At 44.4% G+C, this 23,249-nt stretch overlaps 1 protein-coding gene across 24 annotated transcripts in view; it reads left to right on the top strand.

Annotated features, from left to right (window-relative positions):
• The first annotated feature begins 7,878 nt into the window (after positions 1-7,878).
• The window catches only part of KATNAL2 (katanin catalytic subunit A1 like 2), a 119,172-nt gene continuing 103,801 nt past the window's right edge, over positions 7,879-23,249 (top strand). For 12 of the 24 annotated variants that reach the window (XM_089305165.1, XM_089305167.1, XM_017344160.4 and 9 more), the window contains exon 1: positions 16,631-16,804. In XM_089305165.1, the coding sequence (XP_089161291.1) occupies positions 16,754-16,804 (51 nt within the window). In that variant the 5' untranslated portion in view covers positions 16,631-16,753. Of the gene's footprint in view, positions 8,214-16,630; positions 16,805-23,249 lie in introns of those variants that run through there. The other 12 variants (XM_089305169.1, XM_089305171.1, XM_089305173.1 and 9 more) reach the window with 2 other exon arrangements.

Raw genomic sequence — 23,249 nt, 5'->3', positions numbered from 1 at the left:
AAGGAGCTGGATCAGAAATGGAACTACCAGGACACCAGCCAGTGCCCACATGGGATGCTGGAAACAAATGGCAGCTTAACCTGCTATGCCACAATCTAGTTTTTCTAACCTGTAAGACAAATGATTATACCTACTCTCAGGGTGTTGAGGATCAAAGGAAATGAGATATATGGGTGTACTTTATGCACTTACAGAGTGAAAGATTGTAAACTCTTTGTGCCTAAAGAGCTGATGAACATATACTAAAAAATAATACTAACAAGCATTCATTTAAGAAGTAGTAAGGGGGTCGGCACTGTGGCATAGTGGGTAAAGCCTCCACCTGTAGTGCTGGCATCCCATCCAGCTGCCGGTTCAAGTCCCAGCTGCTCCACCTCTGATCCAGCTTTCTTTTATGGCCTAGGAAAGCAGCAGAAGATGGCCCAAGTCCTTGGGCCCCTGCACCCACATAGGAGACCTGGAAGAGGTTCCTGGCTTCGGAGGGGCCCAGCTGTGGCCATTGTGGCCATCTGGGGAATGAATCAGCAGATGGAAGACCTCTCTCTGCCTCTCTGTAACTCTGCCTTTTAAATAAATAAAATATTAAAAAAAAAAAAAACTAGTAAGAACCATTTGAAATATCCTAGAAACTTTAGAAAGGAATATTCAACTTAGATGAACTGTGCATTGAATATTGAGTTTAATTATAATCATCTGTCTTAATAGTTCCCATCCTGAGTCTATCAAACCTTAATGTTATTTTTAACGTCTTTCTTTTCCTTTCCACTGCCTACTTCTCTTCCTATTACCAAGCGCAAACTTCCCAGATATTTTTCTTTTTAAAAAATATTTATTTATTTGAAAGATGAGTTACAGAGAGAGGTCGTCCATCCACTGGTTCACTCCCCAAATGGCCAAATCAGCTGGAGCTGGTCGCATCCAAAGCCAGGAACCAGGAGCTTCTTCCGGGTCTCCCATGCGGGTGCAGGGACCCAAGCACTTTGGGCCCTCTGCTGCTGCTTTCCCAGGCTCATTTGTAGGGAGCTGGATTTGAAGTAGAGCAGCCAGGACCTGAACCGGTGCCCATGTGGGATACTCAGCGCTGCAGGCGGTGGCTTAACCTGCTACATCAACGTACCAGCTCCTGAGCCATATGTTTTTTATTTTATTTATTTATTTGACATATAGACAGTGAGAGAGACAGAAAGGTCTTCCTTCCATTGGTTCACCCCCCAAATGGCCGCTACGTCCAGAGCTATGCCAATCAGGAGCCAGGTGCTTCCTCCTGGTCTCCCATGTGGGTGCAGGACCCAAGCACTTGGGCCATCCTCCACTGCACTCCCGGGCCACAGCAGAGAGCTGGACTGGAAGAGGAGCAGCCGGGATGAGAACCCGATGCCCATATGGGATGCCGGCGCCTCAGGCAGAGGATTAACCAAGTGAGCCTCGGCGCTGGCCCCAAGCCATATGTTTTAAGGTAAAATTTACATAAACTGAAGTCCTCATATCTTAAGGAAACTCTTCAATCCATTTAGAAAAATGCTTGTCGGCCGGCACCGCGGCTCACTAGGCTAATCCTCCGCCTTGCGGCGCTGGCACACCCGGTTCTAGTCCCAGTCGGGGTGCCGGATTCTGTCCCGCTTGCCCCTCTTCCAGGCCAGCTCTCTGCTGTGGCCAGGGAGTGCAGTGGAGACTGACCCCAGGGGTTTGGGCCCTGCACCCCATGGGAGACCAGGATAAGTACCTGGTTCCTGCCATCGGATCAGCGCGGTGCGCCGGCCACAGCACGCCGGCCGCGGTGGCCATTGGAAGGTGGACCAATGGCAAAGGAAGACCTTTCTCTCTGGCTCTCTCTCTCACTGTCTACTCTGCCTGTCAAAAAAAAAAAAAAAAAAAAAGAAAGAAAGAAAGAAAAAGAAAAGAAAAATGCTTGTCGAAATATAGAACATTTTCATTACCTTCAGAAAAATCCCTGTTCCCCTTCCCTGTAACCTCCACCACCAATAACCTTTGGTATGATCTCTAATACTACAGGTTAGTTTTTCATATTTAAATATTTCAGGTAAGTGGGAGCATACAGTGTGCATTGATTTTTTTTCATTCAACATAATAGATTTGTGGTTGACATGTTGCAAGTATCAGTTCATTCCTTTTTATTGATGGGAAATATTCCATTGTATGAATAGACACCCAATTTATCCTTTTGTTGAGTGACAACTGAATTGTTTCCAGATTTTGATTATTGTAAATAAAGTTACTGTAAAAATGTTTGTATAAGGCATTTGATAGGCATATGATTTTATTTCTTTTTTTTTTAAGATTTATTTATTTACTTGAAAGTCAAGAGTTACACACAGAGATAGAGGTCTAATGTCTGCTGGTTCACTCCCCAGTTGGCTGCATTGGCCTGAGCTAAGCCGATCGGGAGCCAGGAGCCAGGAGCTTCTTCCGGCTCTCCCACATGGATGCAGGGGTCCAAGGACTCGGGCCATCTTCTGCTTTCCCAGGCCATAGCAGAGAGCTGGATCAGAAGTGGAGCATCCAGGAGTCAAACCAGTGCCCATATGGGATGCCAGCACTGCAAGTGGCCACTTTACCTGCTATGCCACAGCACTGGCCCTAATAATATGTTTAACTTTTCACAAAACCACTGAATTGTCACCCAACTTACCAGACTCTGACCAGCAATGTGGTTTATAACTTCCTTCCTTCATTCCCTCCTTCCTTCCTTAAATGTATTTATTTATTTTAAAGTCAGAGTCACACAGAGAAGTGAGGAGAGACATATATCTTCCATCCTCTGATTCACTCCCCAAATGTTCCCAAAGACCCAGCCTGACAAACCTCTAGGGGGTCAGTGCTTGGCATAACAGGTGGAGTCACCACTGCAGTGCCTGCCAGCATCCCATGTGTGCACTAGTTCAAGTCCCAGCCACTCCACTTCCGATCACGCTCCCTGCTAATGTGCCTGGGAAAGCAGCAGAAGAAAACCCAAGTACTTGGGCTCCTGCACCCAGGTGGGGGATCCCGAGGAAGCTCCAGGCTCCTAGCTTCAGATCTGCCCAGTCTGGCTGTTGTGGCCTTTTGGGGAATGAACCAGCAGATAAAAGACCCCTCTCTCTCTCTACCTCTGCCTCTCTCTAACTTTGCCTTTCAAATGAGTAGATAAATCTTAAAAAAAAAAAAAAATCTCTAAAGCGGCCATTTGCAAATCTCTTCCATTCCCATAATTTAACTTACCAGTGCTAAAACGTATTGATTTACTCTGAGTTAATGACTTAGATTCTGGAACCTAGAAATTTTCAGGATCCATTTAGGACATAGTTTCAGTTTTCATAAACTACTTTGATAGGATGAATGTAAATCTACTTTTAGAGGGAAATACATTCCAGTGAATAAGAAAAACACACAGAAAAACAGAATGAAAAAAAAAGATAGCAAAAGGGAAATAATAAAATGGAAAATCAATACAATAGATACTAACAAAGTTAAAATATTTCCCTTAGAAAAAACTGAATACATCTGTAGCAAGATTTTTCAAGGAAAAAAGCAAAATAAAAACATTTAGGAGACAGTCAAAATTATATAGCTACTGGGGAAATTTTGTAGTAAAAGAATAAATAGTTTCACTCTAACAAATATGAGGACGTACAAGAAATAGAAACAACATCTCTGAAGGGAACGTGGAAAAGCCGAGCATTCTCCAGTTATTTTGCAATGCTATGGTAGCCTTGATGCCAAAGCCAGACAAAGTTCCATTTTCTTACCTCACTTATAAAACAAAATTTAACCCCAAAAATACAAGGGAGATTTCATAGTAGCATATATATTTTACAATATAGCAATTTGATTCTGCTCACCACAGGAGGACAACTCAAAACTTTTTTTTTTTTTTAAACAGAAGCAGTACCTAATGTAAGGAATTATCCAGCCAAACCTAAATAACAATATTCTAGGGAAGTAAGCCAGCATTTTTCCTGAGAGAGTTTGCAATGCAAAAGCAAAATAAAAAGTTGACTGTGAATTTTGGAAGACTACACAGTAAGACAAAAAGAAGTCTACATTTAGAGCCTACAGAAGTTGAAGGTCTAACAAAACCACAATATATTTAATATGAGACCTCATAAGGTCTCACTTCTACAAATTGCACTTCCACAAATTGCAATCTAGTTTTACAGTAAGCATATCTCAGACCTTGACTGTTGAATAAACTGGTCTTAGAATGACATTCCATAAGCACCATGCAGAAACAAGCAAAAATCCTCTCCAGGGGAAGATACCAGCCAAAATCTCAAAATATCCTAGAAATACTGTTTTCAACTAATGACCAGTACATAGTCAAAAATTACCAGATCAAACATGACAATAAACACTATGATTGAGAAATAATAGAAATAGACCAGAACAATCAGAAAAAAAAAAAAAAAACCTGCCATTGAAAGCATGCTCACACACAGAAGTTTGCCAAAAAAAAAAAAAAAAAAAAAAAAAAGAATACAAGAATACTCTAGAATTCATAGCTTCCTGCAAATGCCCTCACAAAGCAGTGGGTGATGGCCCAAGCACTTGAGTTCTTGCCACCCACATAGAGATCCAGATGGAGTTCCTGGCAGCCTGGCTTCAGTGTGGAGCAGGCATTTGGGGAATCAACTGTGGATGGAAGATCACTCTTTTTTCTGTCTACCTCTCTGTCACTCTATCTTCCAGGTAAATCTTTTTTTTTTTTTAATAGAATATTATAGGGGCCGGCACTGTGGCATAGAAGGTTAAGCTTCTGCCTGCAGTGCCAGCATCCCTTACGGGTGGCCTGTCCTGGCTGCTCCTCTTCCAATCCAGCTCCCTGCTGATGGCCTGGGAAAGCAGTAAAAGATGGCCCAAGTCCTTGGGCCCCTGCACCCACGTGGAAGACCTGGAGGAAGCTCCTGGCTCCTGGCTTCAGATCAGCGCAGCTCTGGCTACTGCAGCCAATTGGGGAGTGAACAGGCAGAGGATGAAGATCTCTCTCTCTCTCTCTCTCTCTCTCTCTCTCTGCCTTTCCTTCTCTCTCTGTTTAACTTTTTCAAATAAATAAATAAATCTTTAATAAAAAAAGAAATTTCAGAGTTATGTTTGCCAATGATTGAAAAGGAATGTTAGATTGTTTAAATATAATTTCAACTATTGAACAGTTATAAAAAATGGTTTTATAAGTATTTTTTTAAATATTGGTTGAAACAAAATTTTTTGTCAATTATTTCTGTCAAGAATTTGAAAACACTACCATTAAAATGACTCGATCAGGAAGCACTGACATTTCAAGTGTTAAATCTATTCATGGAACAACTCAAGCTTTTCATTACAATTTCTGACTTGTTTTGTTTGGCATTTTTATGCAAATTTGTTATTTTATATTTTCCTCAATACTTTAGTATTTCATTTTTCTTATCATAATTATGTTAAGGGAAGAGTAACTATCTTTTTTTCACTAATCCTCATGTAGATGTTCCTAAATTCCCTCCAATTTACCAGTGTGCCACAGAGATTTTATTTATCTGTATGTATGTTATGAAAAAGGTTAGGAAGTACTAACCCAGAGAAACTTTTTTTAATGATTTATTTATTATTTATTTATCAGAAAGGCAGAGTTACAGAGAGAGAGCTTCCTTCTGCTGGTTCAGTCTCCAGATGGCTGCAACTGCCCGGGCTGGGCCACGAGCTAAACAGAATCAGAAAAAAGTGAATAAGCTGAAGCTACATGTAATAAAAAGACAATCTCAAAAATAATGGAAATGGGGGGCTGGCGCTGTGGTGCAGTAGGTTAATCCTCCTCCTGCAGCACCAGCATTCCATATGGGCACCAGTTCTAGTCCCGGGTGCTCCTCTTCCGATCCAACTCTGCTATACTATAGCTGTGGAAGCAGTAGAAAATAGCACAACTCCTTGGGCCCCTGTACCCACATAAAAGACCCAGAAGCTCCTGGCTCCTGGCTTCAGATTGACCCAGCTCTGGCCATTGCCGTCATTTGGGAGTGAACATCTGGATGGAAGACCTCTCTTTCTCTTTCTCTTTTCTTCTCTCTGTAACTCTGCCTCTCAAGTTAATAAATAATTAGATATATTTTTAAATTCAAGTGAATGAATGAATATCAAAACCAGGACCACAGGTACATCTGAGGGGCAGAGAATAGGATCTGTAAGGGCTAGTCTGGGGCCTTCCACTATATTTTAAAAAGTTGTCTTTCAGGACTGGTGCTGTGGCAAAACCAGCAAAGCCGCCGCCTGCAGTGCCAGCATCCCATATGGGCACCGGTTCGAGTCCTGTAGGCTCCACTTCCAATCCAGCTCTCTGCTGTGGCCTGGGAAAGCAGTATAAGATGGCCCAGGTCCTTGGGCCCCTACCTCTGCGTGGGAGACCCAGAAGAAGCTCCTGGCTCCTAGCTTCGGATCGGCCCACTTCTGGCCATTGTGGCCATCTGGGGAGTAAACCTATAGATAGAAGACCCCCCTTTCTCTCTCTGCCTCTGCCTCTCTGTAACTCTGCCTTTCAATAAATAAATAAATCTTTTTTTAAAAGTTGTCTTTCTTAAAAAAAAACTAAAGCAAATATGAACAAATATTTGGATTTGACATTCTTTGCACTTCTATGCTTAAAACATTTCATAATATATATCCTAAATCTCATCATTATTCAGTATTTTCATGCTACTGCCATCTTTGACCCTGTAGGACCACCTTAATCTCCTTCCTTTCCATCTTGTTCCACTACAATCGTTCTCAGTATAGCAGCCAGCATTATCCTTTGTTAATATAGAGCAGATCTCACTGTCCCCTGACTCACAACCTTTCCGTGGGTTTACATCACTCTAAAAATAATTATCAAGATCCTTATCGCAGTTCACGGGACCTGGTTTTATCTCCTGCCTTTAGCTATTGTTCACTTAGTTTCACCATCCTTCTTCCTTCGCGATCACTATTTACAGTCTCAAACTGTTTTATTTTTTAGAAGATGTTATTTATTTATTTCAGAGGTAGAGCCACAGACAGAGAGAGGGAGAGACAGAGAGAAAGGTCTTCCATTTGCTGGTTCATTGCTCAAAGGGCCACAGCGGCTGGAGCTGAGCTGATCTGAAGCCAGGAGCCAGGAGCTTCTTCAGGGTCTTCCACATGGCTGCAGGGGCCCAAGGACTTGGGCCATCTTTCCCAAGCAGTAGCAGAGAGCTGGATTGGAAGTGGGGCAGCTGGGACTTGAACCAGTGCCCATATGGGATGCTGGCACTGCAGGCAGCGGCTTTACCCATATGCCACATTGCCAGGCCCTGTTTTATTTTCTTTATGGAACTTCTCACAACCTCAAATGATATTAATTCACAGATTATGAGTCCAGTGATTCCTACTATCTGCAGACCTCACTAGAATATTCATTCCACAAGGGCAAGGACTTTGTTATCTACTGCGTTTCCACCACCAAGAACTTTGACTCATATCAAGGATGAAATAAATATGTTCTAAATTAATGAATAGATGAAGCCTTTATTCTGATTCCAAAAAGGGGAGGTGCCATTCCAGTGCTAAAGGCAGTGTAACCAAATGTGAAGGCTGAAAATTAACAGGGTCCTCTGTCTACAGCAGTGACTAACTGCGTGCCAGGCATATGCAAGCGTTACAACTATATCCACTCTAGGGTTCAGGCCAGCCTGGCTCTCCTCAGAGGCCCTGCAGAACTGTTTGTATCACGAGATCTTACACCCTATCCCCAGCTGAGGCCATTTGGAAACAACACGGACAGAAAAATCCATCTGTTAGCCAGCGGGAGCAAACATTCTTTTTCAGCAAGTTTGAGCCCAGTGATGAGCAAGCTAAAGAAGTTCGAAGATGAGTCATGCTAATAGTACGGCACTTCTGAGTGACGGGAGCAGCTGCTGAGGTCCCTGAGGCTGCTCTGCTCACTGCCCTTTCTGAATCTTGTTGCTGTTTCCTAGGCTTACTGACAGCAGATACCACACTATTCTTGCAGCAAATTATATCCCCTTCAGTTTTAAAATTAATATAGTTGGGTTTCTTTTTTTTTTTTAAAGTTCATTCTAGAAACAAAATGCAAGCATTATCTTAATCAAGGGCACCTGACTAAGGCATCCCTCCCACTCCCTGTCTCACGTCATCCTTGCGACACGATGGGAGGGCTTTACTGCTCCCATTTCACAGATGAAGAAACAAGGCGTGGACAGGTACAACACCTCTCCTAGAATCACAGAACAGTAAGTGATGGGGCAAGTTTTCAACCCTGGCCTGTGTGATTCTCGAGGGCAGCTTGGATCACTCCATGTGGCTGCTGAAAGGGCGACATGGGGACTAGGGGGGAGAGGAAATTGGGAAGACAGGGTAAATTAGAAAATGGCACAGCGGGGGCTGGGTTTGTGGCATAGTGAGTACAGCCACTGCCTGCAGAGCCGGCATCCCATGTGGACACAGGTTGGAGTCCTGGATGCTGGCTGCTCTGCTTGCTTCTGATCCAGCTTCCTGCGAATGCATGCAGGAAAGCAGTGAGTGGAAGATGGCGCAGTCCTGGGGCCCCTGCACTTACATGGGAGACACAGAAGCAGCTCCTGATTCGCGGCTTCAGCCTGGCCCAGTCCTTGCCGTTGTGGCAATATGGGGAGTGAAGCCGCGAATGGAAGACCCTTCCCCACTCCCCTTTCAAATAAATAAAATAAACCCTCAAAAAAAAAAAAAAAAAAGCACAATGTGAAAAGAGAGTGATGGTGATGAGAAGAAAAAAAAAATCCAGATTTCAATCTGTGGATAAGATCCAGAGAAACATTTTATTTTTACATTTCAACAATTAGTGGCAGAAAGATTGACCAAACACAGAATGTCAGTATGATTAAAATATTCTCTCCTCCCATTGAAACAGTTGGCAGTTTGTAAAGAACAGGCTAAATTTTTTAAGCACTTTTAATTAATTAATTTTAAATATTTATTTATTTATTTGAAAGTCAGAGTTACACAGATAGAGGAGAGGCAGAGAGAGAGAAAGGTCCTTCATCTGATGATTCACTCTCCAGATGGCCACAATGGCTGGAGATGTGCCAATCAGAAGCCAGGAGCCAAGAGCTTCCTCTGGGTCGCCCATGAGGGTACAGGGGCCCAAGGACTTGGGTCATCTTCCACTGCTTTCCCAGGCCATATCAGAGAACTGGATGGGAAGTGGAGCAGCTGGGTCTCGAACTGGTGCCCATATGGGGTGCCGGCGCTTCAGGCTAGGGCATTAACCCACTGCACCACAGCACTGGCTCTACACTTTTTAAAAATGAAGCTTTAAGGCCGGCGCCACCGCTCAACAGGCTAATCCTCCACCTAGCGGCGCCGGCACACCGGGTTCTAGTCCCAGTCGGGGCGCCGGATTCTGTCCCGGTTGCGCCTCTTCCAGGCCAGCCCTCTGCTGTGGCCCGGGAGTGCAGTGAAGGATGGCCCAAGTGCTTGGGCCCTGCACCCCATGGGAGACCAGGAGAAGCACCTGGCTCCTGCCTTTGGATCAGCACGGTGCGCCAGCCGCAGCAGCCATTGGAGGGTGAACCATTCAGAGATGGCCTAAAGTTGAGTGTCACAAAGTTTGTCATTCCTGAAAACGCCCTCTCATTCTCCCATGCCTAGACAAGCTCTGCTGAAGGTAGTTGGACATAAATGAGGTTTCGAATTTGGAATTTCAAGGTGGCTTCCTGGGGGAGGCAATAGAGCAGAGAAACATAGGAGAACAATCAGTAAAACAAAAAGCTATAATTCAAAAATCCTCAGAATTCACCTTGTAAAATATCCTTGTGATACCTGAGAGGGCAAGTGCAGAACTCTTTTTCTCTAACTGAAGTTTGACTGTGTTTTTCAATACTTTAAAAAAGTAACAATGTGCACAAAACATCAACGTGCTCATCAGACCTAATTTTGTTACTTTGGTTATTATTTAGATTAAAAAAAAGAGATTTTAATGAGTGTTTTATAAAAGGGGAGAAAAGAAAGCAGGGAATTCTTATTTTCCCTTTGGATATTAATAGTTTAAAAGCAACAAATTGATATATTAAAACCATTATTTTAGGCCGGCACCACGGCTCATTTGGCTAATCCTCTGTCTGTGGTGCCGGCACCCCGGGTTCTAGTCCCGATTGGGGCGCCAGATTCTGGCCCGGTTGCTCCTCTTCCAGTCCAGCTCTCTGCTGTGGCCCGGGAAGGCAGTGGAGGATGGTCCAAGTGCTTGGGCCCTGCACCCGCATGGGAGACCAAGAGGAGGCAACGGGCTCCTGGCTTCAGATTGGTGCAGTGCCAGCCATAGCACGCCGGCAATGGCGGCCATGGCGGCCATTTGAGGGATGACCCAACAGAAAAGGAAGACCTTTCTCTCTGTTCTCTCTCTCTCTCTCTCTAACTCTGCCTGTCAAAACAAACAAACAAACAAACAAACATTATTTTAGACCCTCCAACATCTAAGGTTCTAATGTAGGGGCAAGTTAGTGCCCTAGTTATTTGGCAATGCCTGGAGATATTTTTGGTTGTTACAGTTTGGGGTTGCTACTGGCTTCTATCCAGGGAAATATCCTATAATGCACAGGGCAGCCCTGCAGATACACAACAGAATTATCTAAACCCAAATGACAAGTCACGAAGCTAAAAAACCCTCTCCTAGCCTAACCAATATTCAGTGAGAAAACCGAGTTGCTTTCTTTCAACAAAGAAAGCACGTATCTGCTTTTGCTTTCTCTAAAGTCAGGGCCACGCGAGGGTGAGAAGGGACTTGCACGTTTCGATGAGGGGCTTGGGGTCTCTGGGACTCCACAGAAGGATTTTGTAGGTAGCCGTGTGCTCTGATCTCTACTCCAAGGAGAGGAATTCTGGGAGCAACTCCAGGACCAAGTGAGGGCTTCTGAGAGTCCCTCCCTTTGGGATAAAACTTCTTCCAGGGTCTCCTTCTGACATCAGCTTCCAGCAATCATCCTCTCAAAATCCCCTTAATTCTTTATGTGTATTTTCACTGGATGTAGAATTCCAACTTGATATTTTTTTCTTTCAGCACTTTAAAGATGCCCAGGCAAATCTGAGATACTGCAAATTCAATTCCAAAACAGAGTAATAAGAATAATACTGTAATAATGCTATTCACATGCATTTTTGGGGAGGTTTCCTAATGCCTATAAAGGTTATGTTAACCTTTTGTTTCTTTTTGAGAGGCAGAGAGACACAGAAAGAAACAGACGACAAAAGCTTCCATCTGCTGGTTCACTCCCCAAATGCCCGCATTGGCCAGGGCTGGGCCAGGCCAAAGGCTGGAACCAGCAGTACAATCCATGTCTCTTGTGTGGGTGACAAGGATCCAACTACTTAAGTCACCTACTGCCTTCCAGGGTGCACCTTGGCAGGAAGCTGGAATCTGGACCAGAGCCAGGACTTGAATCAGTAGTCTGACATGGGAGGCAACAGCTTCCCAACCAGTAGCTTAAATGCTAGGCCAGATGCCTGTTCCTTATGCTTTAATAGGCTAGACTAATACTACTGTATTAAGTGTACAATGGCATTATGTCTAAGAAACCAGTCTTATATAACATTTTTTTTTAATTTTTACTTATTCATTTGAAACGTAGAGTGACATAGAAAGAGAAGGAGAAAGAAATCTTCCATTTGCTAGTTCACTTCCCAAATGGCTTCAATGACCAGAGCTAGGTCAGGCTAAAGCCAGGAGCCAGGAACTCTATCTATATCTCCCATGTGAATGGCAGGCAGGGATTCAACACTCTGCTGCCCTCCCAGGCACATCAACAGGGAGCTGGACTGGAAGCAGAACAGCCAAGACTTGAACTGGTACTCCAACATGGAATACCAGCATTGCAGATGACAGCTCAAAGAGCTGGCTCCTAAATTCTAAGTTTAATATGCTTTATTGCTATAAATGCTAATGATCATCTGAGCCTTTGGTGAGCTGTAATCTGTTTGCTGGTGGAAGGTTCACGTGGCTGGGACAATTCTTAAAAGAAGATGACAGTGAAGCTTGTCACATGGAGTGAATCTTCCTTTCATGAAAGATTTCTCTGTAGCAGGTGATGTTGTTTGTCAAAGAACTTCTTTCAAAAGTGGAGTCGATCCTCTCAGCCCCGCTGATTCTTATCCATTGGACCCATGTAACAGAATCTTTTGTTGTCACTTCAACATTTGCAGCATCTTCACCAGGAGTAGATTCCATCTTGAGAAACCACTTTACTCATCCATAAGTAGCAACTGCTCATCCATTAAAGTTTCTCATGGGGTTGCAGCAATTCGGTCACATCTTCAGGCTCCACTTCTGTTTCTCTTGCTACTTCCACAACATGTGCAGTCACTCCTCCACTGAGGTCCTGAGCCCCTCAAATTCATCCATGAGGGTTGTAGTCAACTTCTTCCAAATACCTCTTCCTGTTGGTAATTTGATCTCCCCGTTAAGAATCACAAATACATTTACTGGCACCTAGAATGGTGATTCCTTTCCAGAAGATTTCCTTTTTAGAGGTACCTTTCTCTGAAGGGAGGAGAGAACCTCCACTTTGACTATGACCTTGTCTAAACAAGATAAGAATCGGAGAACTCAGAGGGCTTCCATAGCCTTGGAAACTCATGACTGGAGCATAGGGAGATTACTGATGCCATAGACAGGAGTGTCAATTGGTAAAGTCAACAACAGGAGTCACTGTGCACTTACTCCTCATGTAGGATCTCTGTCCTTAATGTGCTGTGTATTGAGATTTAATGCCATAACGAGTACTCAAACAATATATTTCACTTTGTGTTTCTGTGGGGGTGCAAACTGTTGAAATCTTTACTTAATGTATACTAAACTGATCCTCTGTAAAAAAAAAAAAAAAAAAAAGAAATTATCAACTCCCAACTTGACTCTCACTGGGATTAAACATGACAATAGGTCTGATCTGATTTCATCATCATTTAAAAAAAATCATCTATTATTTTTCACTTTATGTTTCTGTGTGGGAGCAAACTGTTGAAATCCTTACTTAATGTATACTAAGCTGATCTTCTGTATAATAAGATAATTTCAAATGAATCTTGATGTGAATGGAAGGGGAGAGGGAGTGGGAAAGGGGAGGGTAGTGGGTGGGAGGGACGGTATGGGGGGGAAGCCATTGTAATCCATAAATCGTACTTTGGAAATTTATATTCATTAAATAAAAGTTAAAAAAAAAGATTTCCTTTTTATATATAAATTTATTATTTATTTATTTGAAAGCCAGAGTAACACAGAGAGAGGTGAGGCAGAGACAGAGGGGTCTTCCATCTGATGACTCACTCCCCAACTGGCCGTAATGGCTGGAACTGCACAGATCTGAAGCCAGGAGCCAGGAGCTTCTTCTAGGTGCAGGGGCCCAAGGACTTATGTCATCTTGTACTGCTTTCCCAGGCCATAGCAGAGAGCTGGTTCAGAAGTGGAGCAGCCGGGTCTCAAACTGGCGCCCATATGGAAGGCCGGCACTTCAGGCCAGGGCGTTAACCTGCTGCACCACAGTGCTGGCCCCAGGAAGGTTTTCAATTTACTTTGCCCAGAACCATCAGAGAAATTATTATCTATGGAAGCTATAGCTTAGGAAATAGATTTGTTTTTTTCTTATTTTTTAACATTTATTTATTTATTTATTTATTTATTTATTTATCTGAGAGGCAGAGTTACAGAGAGGGGGAGAGACAGAGAGAAGGGTCTTCCATCTACTGCTTCACTCCCCAAATGTCCACAACAGCCAGTACTGGACAGATTTGAAGCCAGAACCAGGAGCCAGGAGCTTTTTCCAGGTCTCCCATGTGGGTGTAGGGGCCCAAGCACTCAGGCCATCTTCCACTGCTTTCCCAGGCCATTAACAAAGAGCTGTAACAAAAAGGAGCAGCCAAGACATGAATTGGAGCCCATATGGGATGCCAGTGCCACAGGTGGAGGTTTAACCTACTTCGCCACAGTGTCAGCCCCTGAAACAGATCTTTTAAGTAACAAGACTTGAAAGTCAACATTATTCCTCGACCCGGGTCTCTGCACAGATCATATGTTTGCAGGCAGGAAAACAGCATTAAGCTTGTACATCTCTTGGGTGACCAGATGCACTGTCAGTGAGCAGTAATATTTTGAAAGGAATCTTTTTCTGAGCAGTGGGTCCCCACGGTGTGCTTGGAATATTCAGGAAACCATGTTGCAAGCAGATGTGCCATCCGAGCTGTGTTGTTCCACTTACAGAACACAGGCAGAGTAGATGTGGGCCCCCAGGGTTTTCACAGTGGTAGAGGAGCATTGGCTTCAACTCAGAGTCACCTCTGCTTTAACCCCTAACGAAACGATCAGCCTGGCCTCTCTGGCTTTGAGGCCAGAAGTTGACTTCCCCACTCTCGGTATGAAAGGCCACGATGGCATCCTCTTCCAAGGTAGGGCGGCTTTGTCTACACTGACAATCTATTGTTTAGCGGAGCCAGGAGCCACCTTCCTCAATTATCTTAGCTACATCTTCTGAGTAACGCTGCAGCGTCTACATCAGCACTTCACCTCACACTTGATGTTATGTTAGAGACAGCTCCTTTCCGCAAACCTTCACAGCAGCCTCTACTGGCTCGAATTTCTCTTTTCCAGCTTCCTCACCTCTCTCTCCTTCACATAGAATTGAAGAGGGTTAGGGCTTTGTTCTGTATTAGGTTTTGGCTTAAGGCAATATGGCAGCTCAGACTAATAAAGCTTTCTCTGTATCAGAAATAATGCTGTTTCATGTTCTTAACATTTGTATGTTCCCAGGAATAGCACTTTAATTCCCTTCAGGAACTTTTCCTTTCCATGTACAACTTGGCCAACTGGCGCAAGAGGCCAAGTGTCTGGCCTGTCTTGCCTTTTGACATGCCTTCCTCACCAACATGAATCATTTCTAGATTTTGATTTAAAGTGAGAGGCATGGGACTCTTTCACTTGGACACTTAGCGGCTGTCAATTGTAATAATTTCGATATTTTTGTGTCTCAGGGACTAGGGAAGCCTGAGAACAGGGAGAGAGACAGGATATGACCTATCAGTGGAGCAGTTACAACACACACATTTAAAAATTAAATTCACCATCTTATATGGGTGTAGCTCAAGGTGTCCCAAACAATTACAATGGTAACATTGAAGATCAGTGATCATAGTAATTACAATAATTTTGATAACAATGAAATAGCAGTGAGAGTATTGCCAACATGTGACCCAGAGAACTGAACTGAACACAAGTTGTTGGGAAAATGGTGCTAGTAGACTAAGTGGACACAAGGCTGCTGCAAACCTTCAATTTGTAAAAAACTTTGTCTGTAATGTACAGTTAAGTGAAGCTTAATGTCATTTCATATGCTTGTAAATCACATAGTCCATTCTCTAGTGCTTAGATATTTAATAAGCTACAGCTATTATTACGAATGAAAGTGATAAATAATTCCAAATAATGCTAAATTTGTAAAAGATAGAGTGGAGGGGCTGGTGCTGTGGCATAGCAGGTAAAGTTGCTGCCTGCAGTGCCAGTGCCGGTATCCCATATGGGTACTGGTTCGAGTCCTGCCTGCTCCACTTCCCATCCAGCTCTCTGTTATGATCTGGGAAAGTAGCAGAAGATGGCCCAAGTCCTTGGATCTCTGCACCCATGTGGGAGACCCAGAAGAAGCTCCTGGCTCTTGGCTTTGGATTGGCACAGCTTTGGCCATTGCAGCCATCTGGGGAGTGAACCAGCAGATGGAAGACCTCTCTGTCTCTCTCTCTCTGCCTAGGTCTCTCTGTAACTCTACCTTTCAATAAATAAATCTTAAAAAAAAAAAAAGAGGAGTGGAAAGTAATCTATTGTTGGATTTCCTAAATAGGAAGTTATTGACAACTGTGGCAAGAACCGTTTCAAGGGGGTGGGAAGTGAAGAGGATAGCTGGTCCTTTCAGAAAGCCTGCAGTGAACGGGAGAGGGGTGGTTCACTCCAGACAATCGGGAGAACCTTTTTGTTTAGATTGCAGAGTCTTCCATATTTTTGTATCCCAGTGGGGAGAATGAGAAGGCAAGATGATGATGAGGGGGTGGTCTGGAATAGGATTCACACAGCTAGAGGGACGGGAGGGAAAGTCGCTGAAGGCATAGATTGGTTAAGACTCGAGGAAAACAGAGCAGAGGAAAACCTGAGGTCCATGTTTGTCCACTTCCCGTGGGAGCAGGTGTAGCGTGAAGGCTCTTGGAGGACGAGGGAAAGCGTGATCATGCTTTGCATCCCAGCAAGCCCCTGAAAGTCGGAATGTCCGCAGCAGATTCTTCCAGTCTGAAACACGCGGAGACGAAGGCAGGCGGGAACTTCCAAGTCCTAACCCTAATGGAGGGACGGGGGGGATGAGATGTAACAACACAGTCTTGGGAACACAGGCACTGGGTCACAATGACCTGAACAGCACCGAAATCAAGAACAAGCACTATGGTACTTAAGCTTGGGTCAACTGACAGAATTAAGAGAACCAAAACAAAAATCGCAAACCCCGCCCCCACGCTCTACCAATCATCCCCTCTCGGTCTTCTGATTGGCCAGTGTCCGGCAAACGCTCTGGGCCCAACAAGTTTAGTTTTACATTGATTGGCAGGGTGAAGAATCCATCTGTGCCCGGTGATTGGCTGATCTGTCTAGGCTCTAGCCAATCCTGAAAGGGGCGGGCTGGTTGAGCGTCGGGTTTCCCGGAGCCGCTTTCTTCAGACATACTGGTCAAGAACTGGCTCCCTTTCTACCTCCTCTTGAGCCCTAACACAGTGTCCGATGGAGCTTTCTTACCAGGCCCTGAAATTCACGCACCAGGCGCGGGAAGCGGTAAGGACAGTAGGAACTCCTCCCTCAGTAGCCGCCGGCCTAGTCGCATGTCCTCGGTTGCTATGGCGACGCAGTCGGCCGCCCGAATGGCGCAGGCGCAGTGAGAGGCCCTAGGTCCCGCTTGTGCTGGGCTTGAGGCCGAAGTGACCGGAGGATAAATCTGGGACAGAGGCGGGTTTGGTGAGAGGGAAGACTCGGCCGGTTTGCGATGGAAGGGAAGGCGTAATCAGGCTGGATTTTGGTGGCTAAGTGGGTTTGAGGAGTGGTCACCACGGGCTTGTTGAAGGCAGCGGTTCAGACGCCCGCGACCCAAATCCGAGTGCCTGGGTTGAGTCCCAGCATCGCTCCCGATCCCACCTACCTGGTCATGTGCGCCCCGGGAGCCCTGCCACCCACGTGGGGGCCCTTTCCAGCTGCGATGGTTGTGGGCATTTGGAGAGTAAGCCAGAGGATAGGACATTACACCTGTCACCCGCCTCCGAGTGTGTGTCCCTTTGCCTTCAAAGTAATGAAGTGAAATAAAAGAATAGAGGGGGAAAAAGGCAGGAAAGCACTGAGCTGAGTTAGGATAGAGTCTCCTGCTTCACCACTACCAAGGCGAGAGACCTTAGGCATTTAATTCCCCTCCTGTTTCTCAGCCCCCCCCCCCATGCCTTTCAGATGAAGATTATATGAACTTTACAGTATACTCGCTAGTTCATTAGTTTCCTGCTGTCTGTGTCATCTGCTACTGGCCAGCAATACTTCCCACAACAGCAAACATGAACATGCTATATGCTGGGAAATTTAAAAAGAATTTAAACACACGGTACCAGCCCTGTGGTACCGTGGGTTAAACCAAGGCTTGTGAACCCAGTATCCCATCTTGGAGTGCTGATTCAAGTTCTGGCTACTCCGCTTCTGATTCTGCTGCTTGCTAATGGGCCGGAAAAGCAGCAGATGATGGCCCCAGTACTAGGGACTCTGACATCCATGTGGGAGATCAGGATGGAGTTCCTGGCTCCTGGTTTCCACCTGGCCCAATCCTGGCCATTGCAGCCATTTAAGAAATGAACCAGCAGAGGGCAGATATCTCATCTCATATCTCATCTCATCTCATCTCATCTCTCCCTTCCTTCCTCTCTCTCTGTCACTCTGCCTTTCAAATGATAAATAAATAGTTCTTTTCTAAAAAGAATGCTGTAGGGAGGGATACATAGAATTAACATATAAAAAATACTGATATCTGGGACCCAGTCCTAGAGATTCAGATTTACTGGTTTGTAATGGACCTTGTGCATTAGTAATTTTTATAAGCTTAACAGGGGATTACGATGTGAAGCCAAGGTTATGAGCCACTGCTCCAAATGTCCCTCACCTTTGTAAAAGTAATCATACAAAAAGATAACCCTGTATTTATTATCTAATTCCTCTCTACCTACTAACGTCTCTATATATCTCAGCTTTTATAAAAGGGTGGCTATACCTACTGTGGCTGCTACCTCGCCTCTGAATTCTAGTTAAGTCCATTCCATCTGAGCTTGAGTTATCTGCATCAGAATATTTTCAGGAGTCTCATCACCAAGCAGATACCTGGGTCTCCCTAAGATTTACCGAGCCAAAAACTCTTTACATTGTAAGCCTGCACTCCATGTTTGAAAACTGCAGCCCTAAATGGTGTAAAGTTTTCATGGCTTCAGTACCATCTATAATACCATTTATAATACCAGACTTCTGTAATACCATCTATAATACCAGACTTGTTTGTGGAGTCCCAGAAGATGGAATTTGGGGAGGACCATAAAACAGCAGATTGCTTGGCATATCCAGTGAGGTATCTGAAGGATCTGTATGGTTAACTTGTTTAATACCTTACTCTCCACCTTCCTTTGCAAAACAAAACAAAACTACTTTACTCACTATCAGGAATGTGAAACCATCATCCACCCAACTGCTCAAATCAAAATTCTGAAAGTAGTACTTAGCTCTTTCTTCCTCCCAGTGTCTCCCCCTTGTCCTCTGTGTAAGGAAGACATCACAGATCTTGATTCTGCTTCTATAGTGTGTCTTTAATAATACTTATCTCCATCTTGATCAAAGCCACTGTAATCTCACCTGAACCACTTTAATAGCCCCGGAGCTGTTCCCCTGTTGTTCTTTTGCTTCTCTTCAGTCTATTCTTCGAATAATCAGAGTGACCTTAAAATTGTGTCACTCTTGGGTCCTGTGCTGCAGTGCAGTGGATTAAGCCGCTGCCTACAGCACTGCATTCCATATGGGTGCCGGTTTGGGTCCTGACTGCTCCACTCCCGATCCAGCTCTCTGCTGATCCAACCAGGAAGGTAGCTGAAGATGGCACAAGTGCTTGGGCCTCTGCACTCACGTGGAAGACTCGGAAGACACACACAGCTCCTAGCTGTGGCCTGGCCCAGCCCTGACTGTTGCATCCATTTGGAGAGTGAACAGCAGATAGAAGATCCCTATCCCCCCCCTCCTCTGTAATTTTGTTTTTCCAATAAATAAATAAATATTTTTTTTAAAAAATTGTGTCACTCTCTCATTGGGACCCTTTTAGTGGCTTTCCACTACACTTGGAGAAGAAAAGAACCTTGACCATACCTATAAAGTACTGCAGTGGTACAGCCCAAATTCTGCTCCAGGATCTCCCTCACCACCTTCTGCTTTGCCTCTTGCTGCTCCAGCCACATTCCTTCTCTCTCTCTCAAATGGTTTATTTATTTAAAAGGCAGGGTGACAAAAGGAGATAGAGAGAGATCAATCCACTGGTTCACTCTCCAAATACCCACAACAGTGATGGCTGGGCCAGGCTGAAGCCAGGAGCCCACATCTCCATTCAGGTCTCTCACCTGGGTGGCAGGGGCCCAATCACTTGAGCCATCGTTTACTGCCTCCCAGGATGCATTAACAGGAAGCTGGATTGGAAATGGAGCATCTATTGGAAATGGTGTTCTGATAGGGGATGCCAGTATCGCAAGTGGTGGCTTACTTCCCTTCACCACAACACTCGCCCCAGCCTCATTCTTGCTGATCTGACAATTCTGAGCTCCCTCTAGTCTGTACTATGCAATTGAATACTTACTTGTGATTGATTTATATTAAATCTGTTGCCTACATATTGCATAGCCTCCTAACAGATTTCTTGTTCACTTCTAGGTAGAGACCCAAGTTTTATTTCTTGTTTTAGTCCCTAGATGGCGCTAGGGCAATATTTAGGTGTGCACACTGATGGCTTCATCTTCTCTGTGCAAGGAATTGTGCTGATTAGGGGTCTGGGGAAGGGGTTAAGCTGGAGGTCAGGAAGGTGATCTGGTGAATTGGTTAAAGAGAATTGCAGGTCCACAGGAATTTGGATCATCTGCATCAGCTACTGCATTAGGACTTCCAGAATATTTCCTTTTCCTGTTTTTGATTTTTATTGTCTCAAATTGTGTATATATACACATATTTTCAATTAGATTTTTATTTTTTTAGCAAAATAATGTGAGCATAGCTTATAATTTTGAATCATTCAAAAGAACTGGGGCGGGCGCTGTGGCACAGTGGGTTAACGCTCTGGCCTGAAGCGCCAGCATCTCATATGGGCGCAGATTCTAGTCCCAGCTGCTCCTCTTCTGATCCAGCTCTCTGCTATGGCCTGGGAAAGCAGTAGAAGATGGCCCAAGTCCTTGGACCCCTGTACCCATGTGGGAGACCTGGAAGAAGCTCCTGGCTCCTGGCTTTGGATTGGTGCAGCTCCAGCCATTGCGGCCATCTGGGGAGTGAACCATTGGATAGAAGACCTCACTTTCTCTCTCTTTGCCTCTCTTCTCTCTGTGTAACTCTCTGACTTTGGAATAAATAAATAAAATATTAAAAAAAAAAAAAGAACTTAGGCTCCTGCTTCACTTCCTCTGCCCTTAATCATTGCTCCCAGCAGAAGCAAGTCCTTCACCCCTTCCAGCAGCTTCCTCGGATAACACAGTCACACTCCTGCAGCTTGATTTTTCATCCTCAGATGTGATGTACTCACTTTTAGGGAAAATGAGCGTTTGGCTGTCTTCTACGTCACCCAACCCCTCCACTCCCCACCACCATCATCAGCACATTCGTTTCTTCCCATATTCCAAGATGGAGAGAAATCCCATCACAGTTTTCATTGAGTCACTTTTCAGTGTTCAGAGGAATACTAGTTACAACCGAGCTCTACAATATGCTGAGGTTATGCTTTGTTTTTTATTTAACTTTTGGAATAAGACAGTCATATCTTAACAGATGCCTTATTTTTTGGCTTATTCTCAATGTATTTACATCACCTTTTTTTTTTTTTTTTTTTTTTAGTTTTATTTATCTTGAAAGTCGGAGTTACAGAAAGAGGGAGACACAGAGAGAAAGGGAGATATTCCATCTGCTGGTTCATTTCTCTGATGGCCGCAGTGTCCAGTGCTGGGGCAGGGCAGGAGACAGGAGCCAGCAGCTTCTCAGGCCTCCATTTTTGTGGCAGGGACCCAGGCATTTGGGCCATCATCTACTGCTTTTCCAGGCACTTAGCAGGGAGCTGGATGGGAAGTGGAGCAGCCGGGATGTGAGGGATGCCGGCATTGCAGGCAGGGGCTTTACTTGCCACACCACAATGCCGGCCCCAACACCACTTCCTTTCAAAACTTTCTGCCAGAACTGTAAAATTCTTCTAAATATGGTGACATTCACTTGGTAATTTCTGAGCCCATGTTTGTTTATTTCTTGGTGGCATCTTTTCCACACTTCCCACCTACTCTGCTGTGTGACCCGGTTACTCTCTGGGTTTGCCACACAGTTTTCTTTTGAGAAATCCCAGTCTCTCTTGCCCATGTCAGAAATGCTATTTCCTGGAGCTGGTGTTGTGGCATAGTGGGTTAAGCCTCTACCTGCAATGCTGATATCCCATATGGGCACCAAGTTGTGTCCCAGCTACTCCACTTCTGATCTAGCTTCCTGCTAATGGCCTGTAAAAACAGTGGAGATGGCCCAAATGCTTGGGCACCTGTACCCATGAGGGAGACATGGATGAAGCTCTTGGCTTTGGCCTGGCTCAGCATCAACCATTGTGGGCATTTGCCGTAGCCATTGTGGCCATCTGGGGAGTGAACCAGAGGATAGAAGATCTCTGTCTGTCTCTGTCTCTCTCTTCCTGTCTCTCCCTTTCTCTCTGCAACTCTGCCTTTCAGAAAATAAAATAAATATTAAAAAATACATTGAGAATAAGCCAAAAAATAAGGCATCTGATAAGATATGATTGTCTTATTCCAAAAGTTAAATAAAAAACAAAGTATAACCTGTGATGCATCCATATTGTAGTGAAACACACCAGCCAACCATTTCTTGAGAAAAGGTACATGGATGTCAGGTAAAGTTTTTGAAACAGGGTATATATGAAGCTTTATTCTCCTTTCATCTTGATTGATAGCTTATCCAAGATTAATATTCTAGAGTGGAATCGATTTCCTCTCAATTGAGAATATGTTGCTCCATTACCTTTTAGCTTCCCATAACTGTGAGAAATCTGATTCTATTCTTTCTCTGAAAGCTTTTAAAATCATCTCTTTAACATTCCTAGGTTCTGAATTTCCATGAGCTATGGCTTGTTGAGAATCATTTTCCATTGCTGGTATGGTGTTATGGGACATTTACATCAGGGAAATCATGCCCTCAATTCTGGAAAAGAGTCTTGCATTATTTCTGTAGACAATTCTCCTCTTTCTCTCTCTATGAAGTCCTATTCATTGAATATTTGACTTCAAAATTGAGCTTCTGGTTGTGTGTGTGTGTGTGTGTGTGTGTTTTACATACCTCAATTTTCTCTTAGTTTACTTGTCAAGAGATCGTCTCAACTTTTTATGTCATTCTATTTATTGAATTTTTAAAAAGAATTATTTATTTATTTATTTGAAAGTCAGAGTTACACAGAGAGAGGAGAGGCAGAGAAAGAGGGAGAGGGAGAGGGAGAGAGAGAGAGAGAGAGAGAGAGAGAGAGAGAGACAAAGGTCTTCCATCCAATGGTTCACTTCCTAGATGGCCACAATGGCCGGAGCTGCACTGATCCGAAGCCAGGAACCAGGAACTTCTTCCAGGTCTCCCATGTGGATGCAGGGGCCCAAGGACTTGGGCCATCTTCTGCTCTCACAGGCCATAGCAGAGAGCTGGATCAGAAGAGGAGCAGCTGGGTCTTGAACCGGAGCGCATATGAGATGCTGGCTCTTCAGGCCAGGGCGTTAATCCACTGCACCACAGTACTGGCCCCTGAATTTTTTTTTGAAAGGTAGAGTTGCAGAGAGAGAGAGGGTACTTCCATCCACTGGTTCACTCCCCAAATGGCCACAATAGCCAGGGCTGGGCTGGGCTAAAACCTGGAGCCAGGAGCTTCATCCAGGTCTCCCACATGGGTGCAGGAGACCAAGCACTTGAGCCATCCTCCACTGCTTTCCCAGGT

Source organism: Oryctolagus cuniculus, chromosome 10, assembly GCF_051225735.1.
Source record: "Oryctolagus cuniculus isolate XC-2025 breed Fujian yellow rabbit chromosome 10, ASM5122573v1, whole genome shotgun sequence".
Lineage (NCBI taxonomy): Eukaryota > Metazoa > Chordata > Mammalia > Lagomorpha > Leporidae > Oryctolagus > Oryctolagus cuniculus.
The sequence above is the reverse complement of the archived record's forward strand: the minus strand, read 5'-3'. Positions and strand labels throughout refer to the sequence as shown.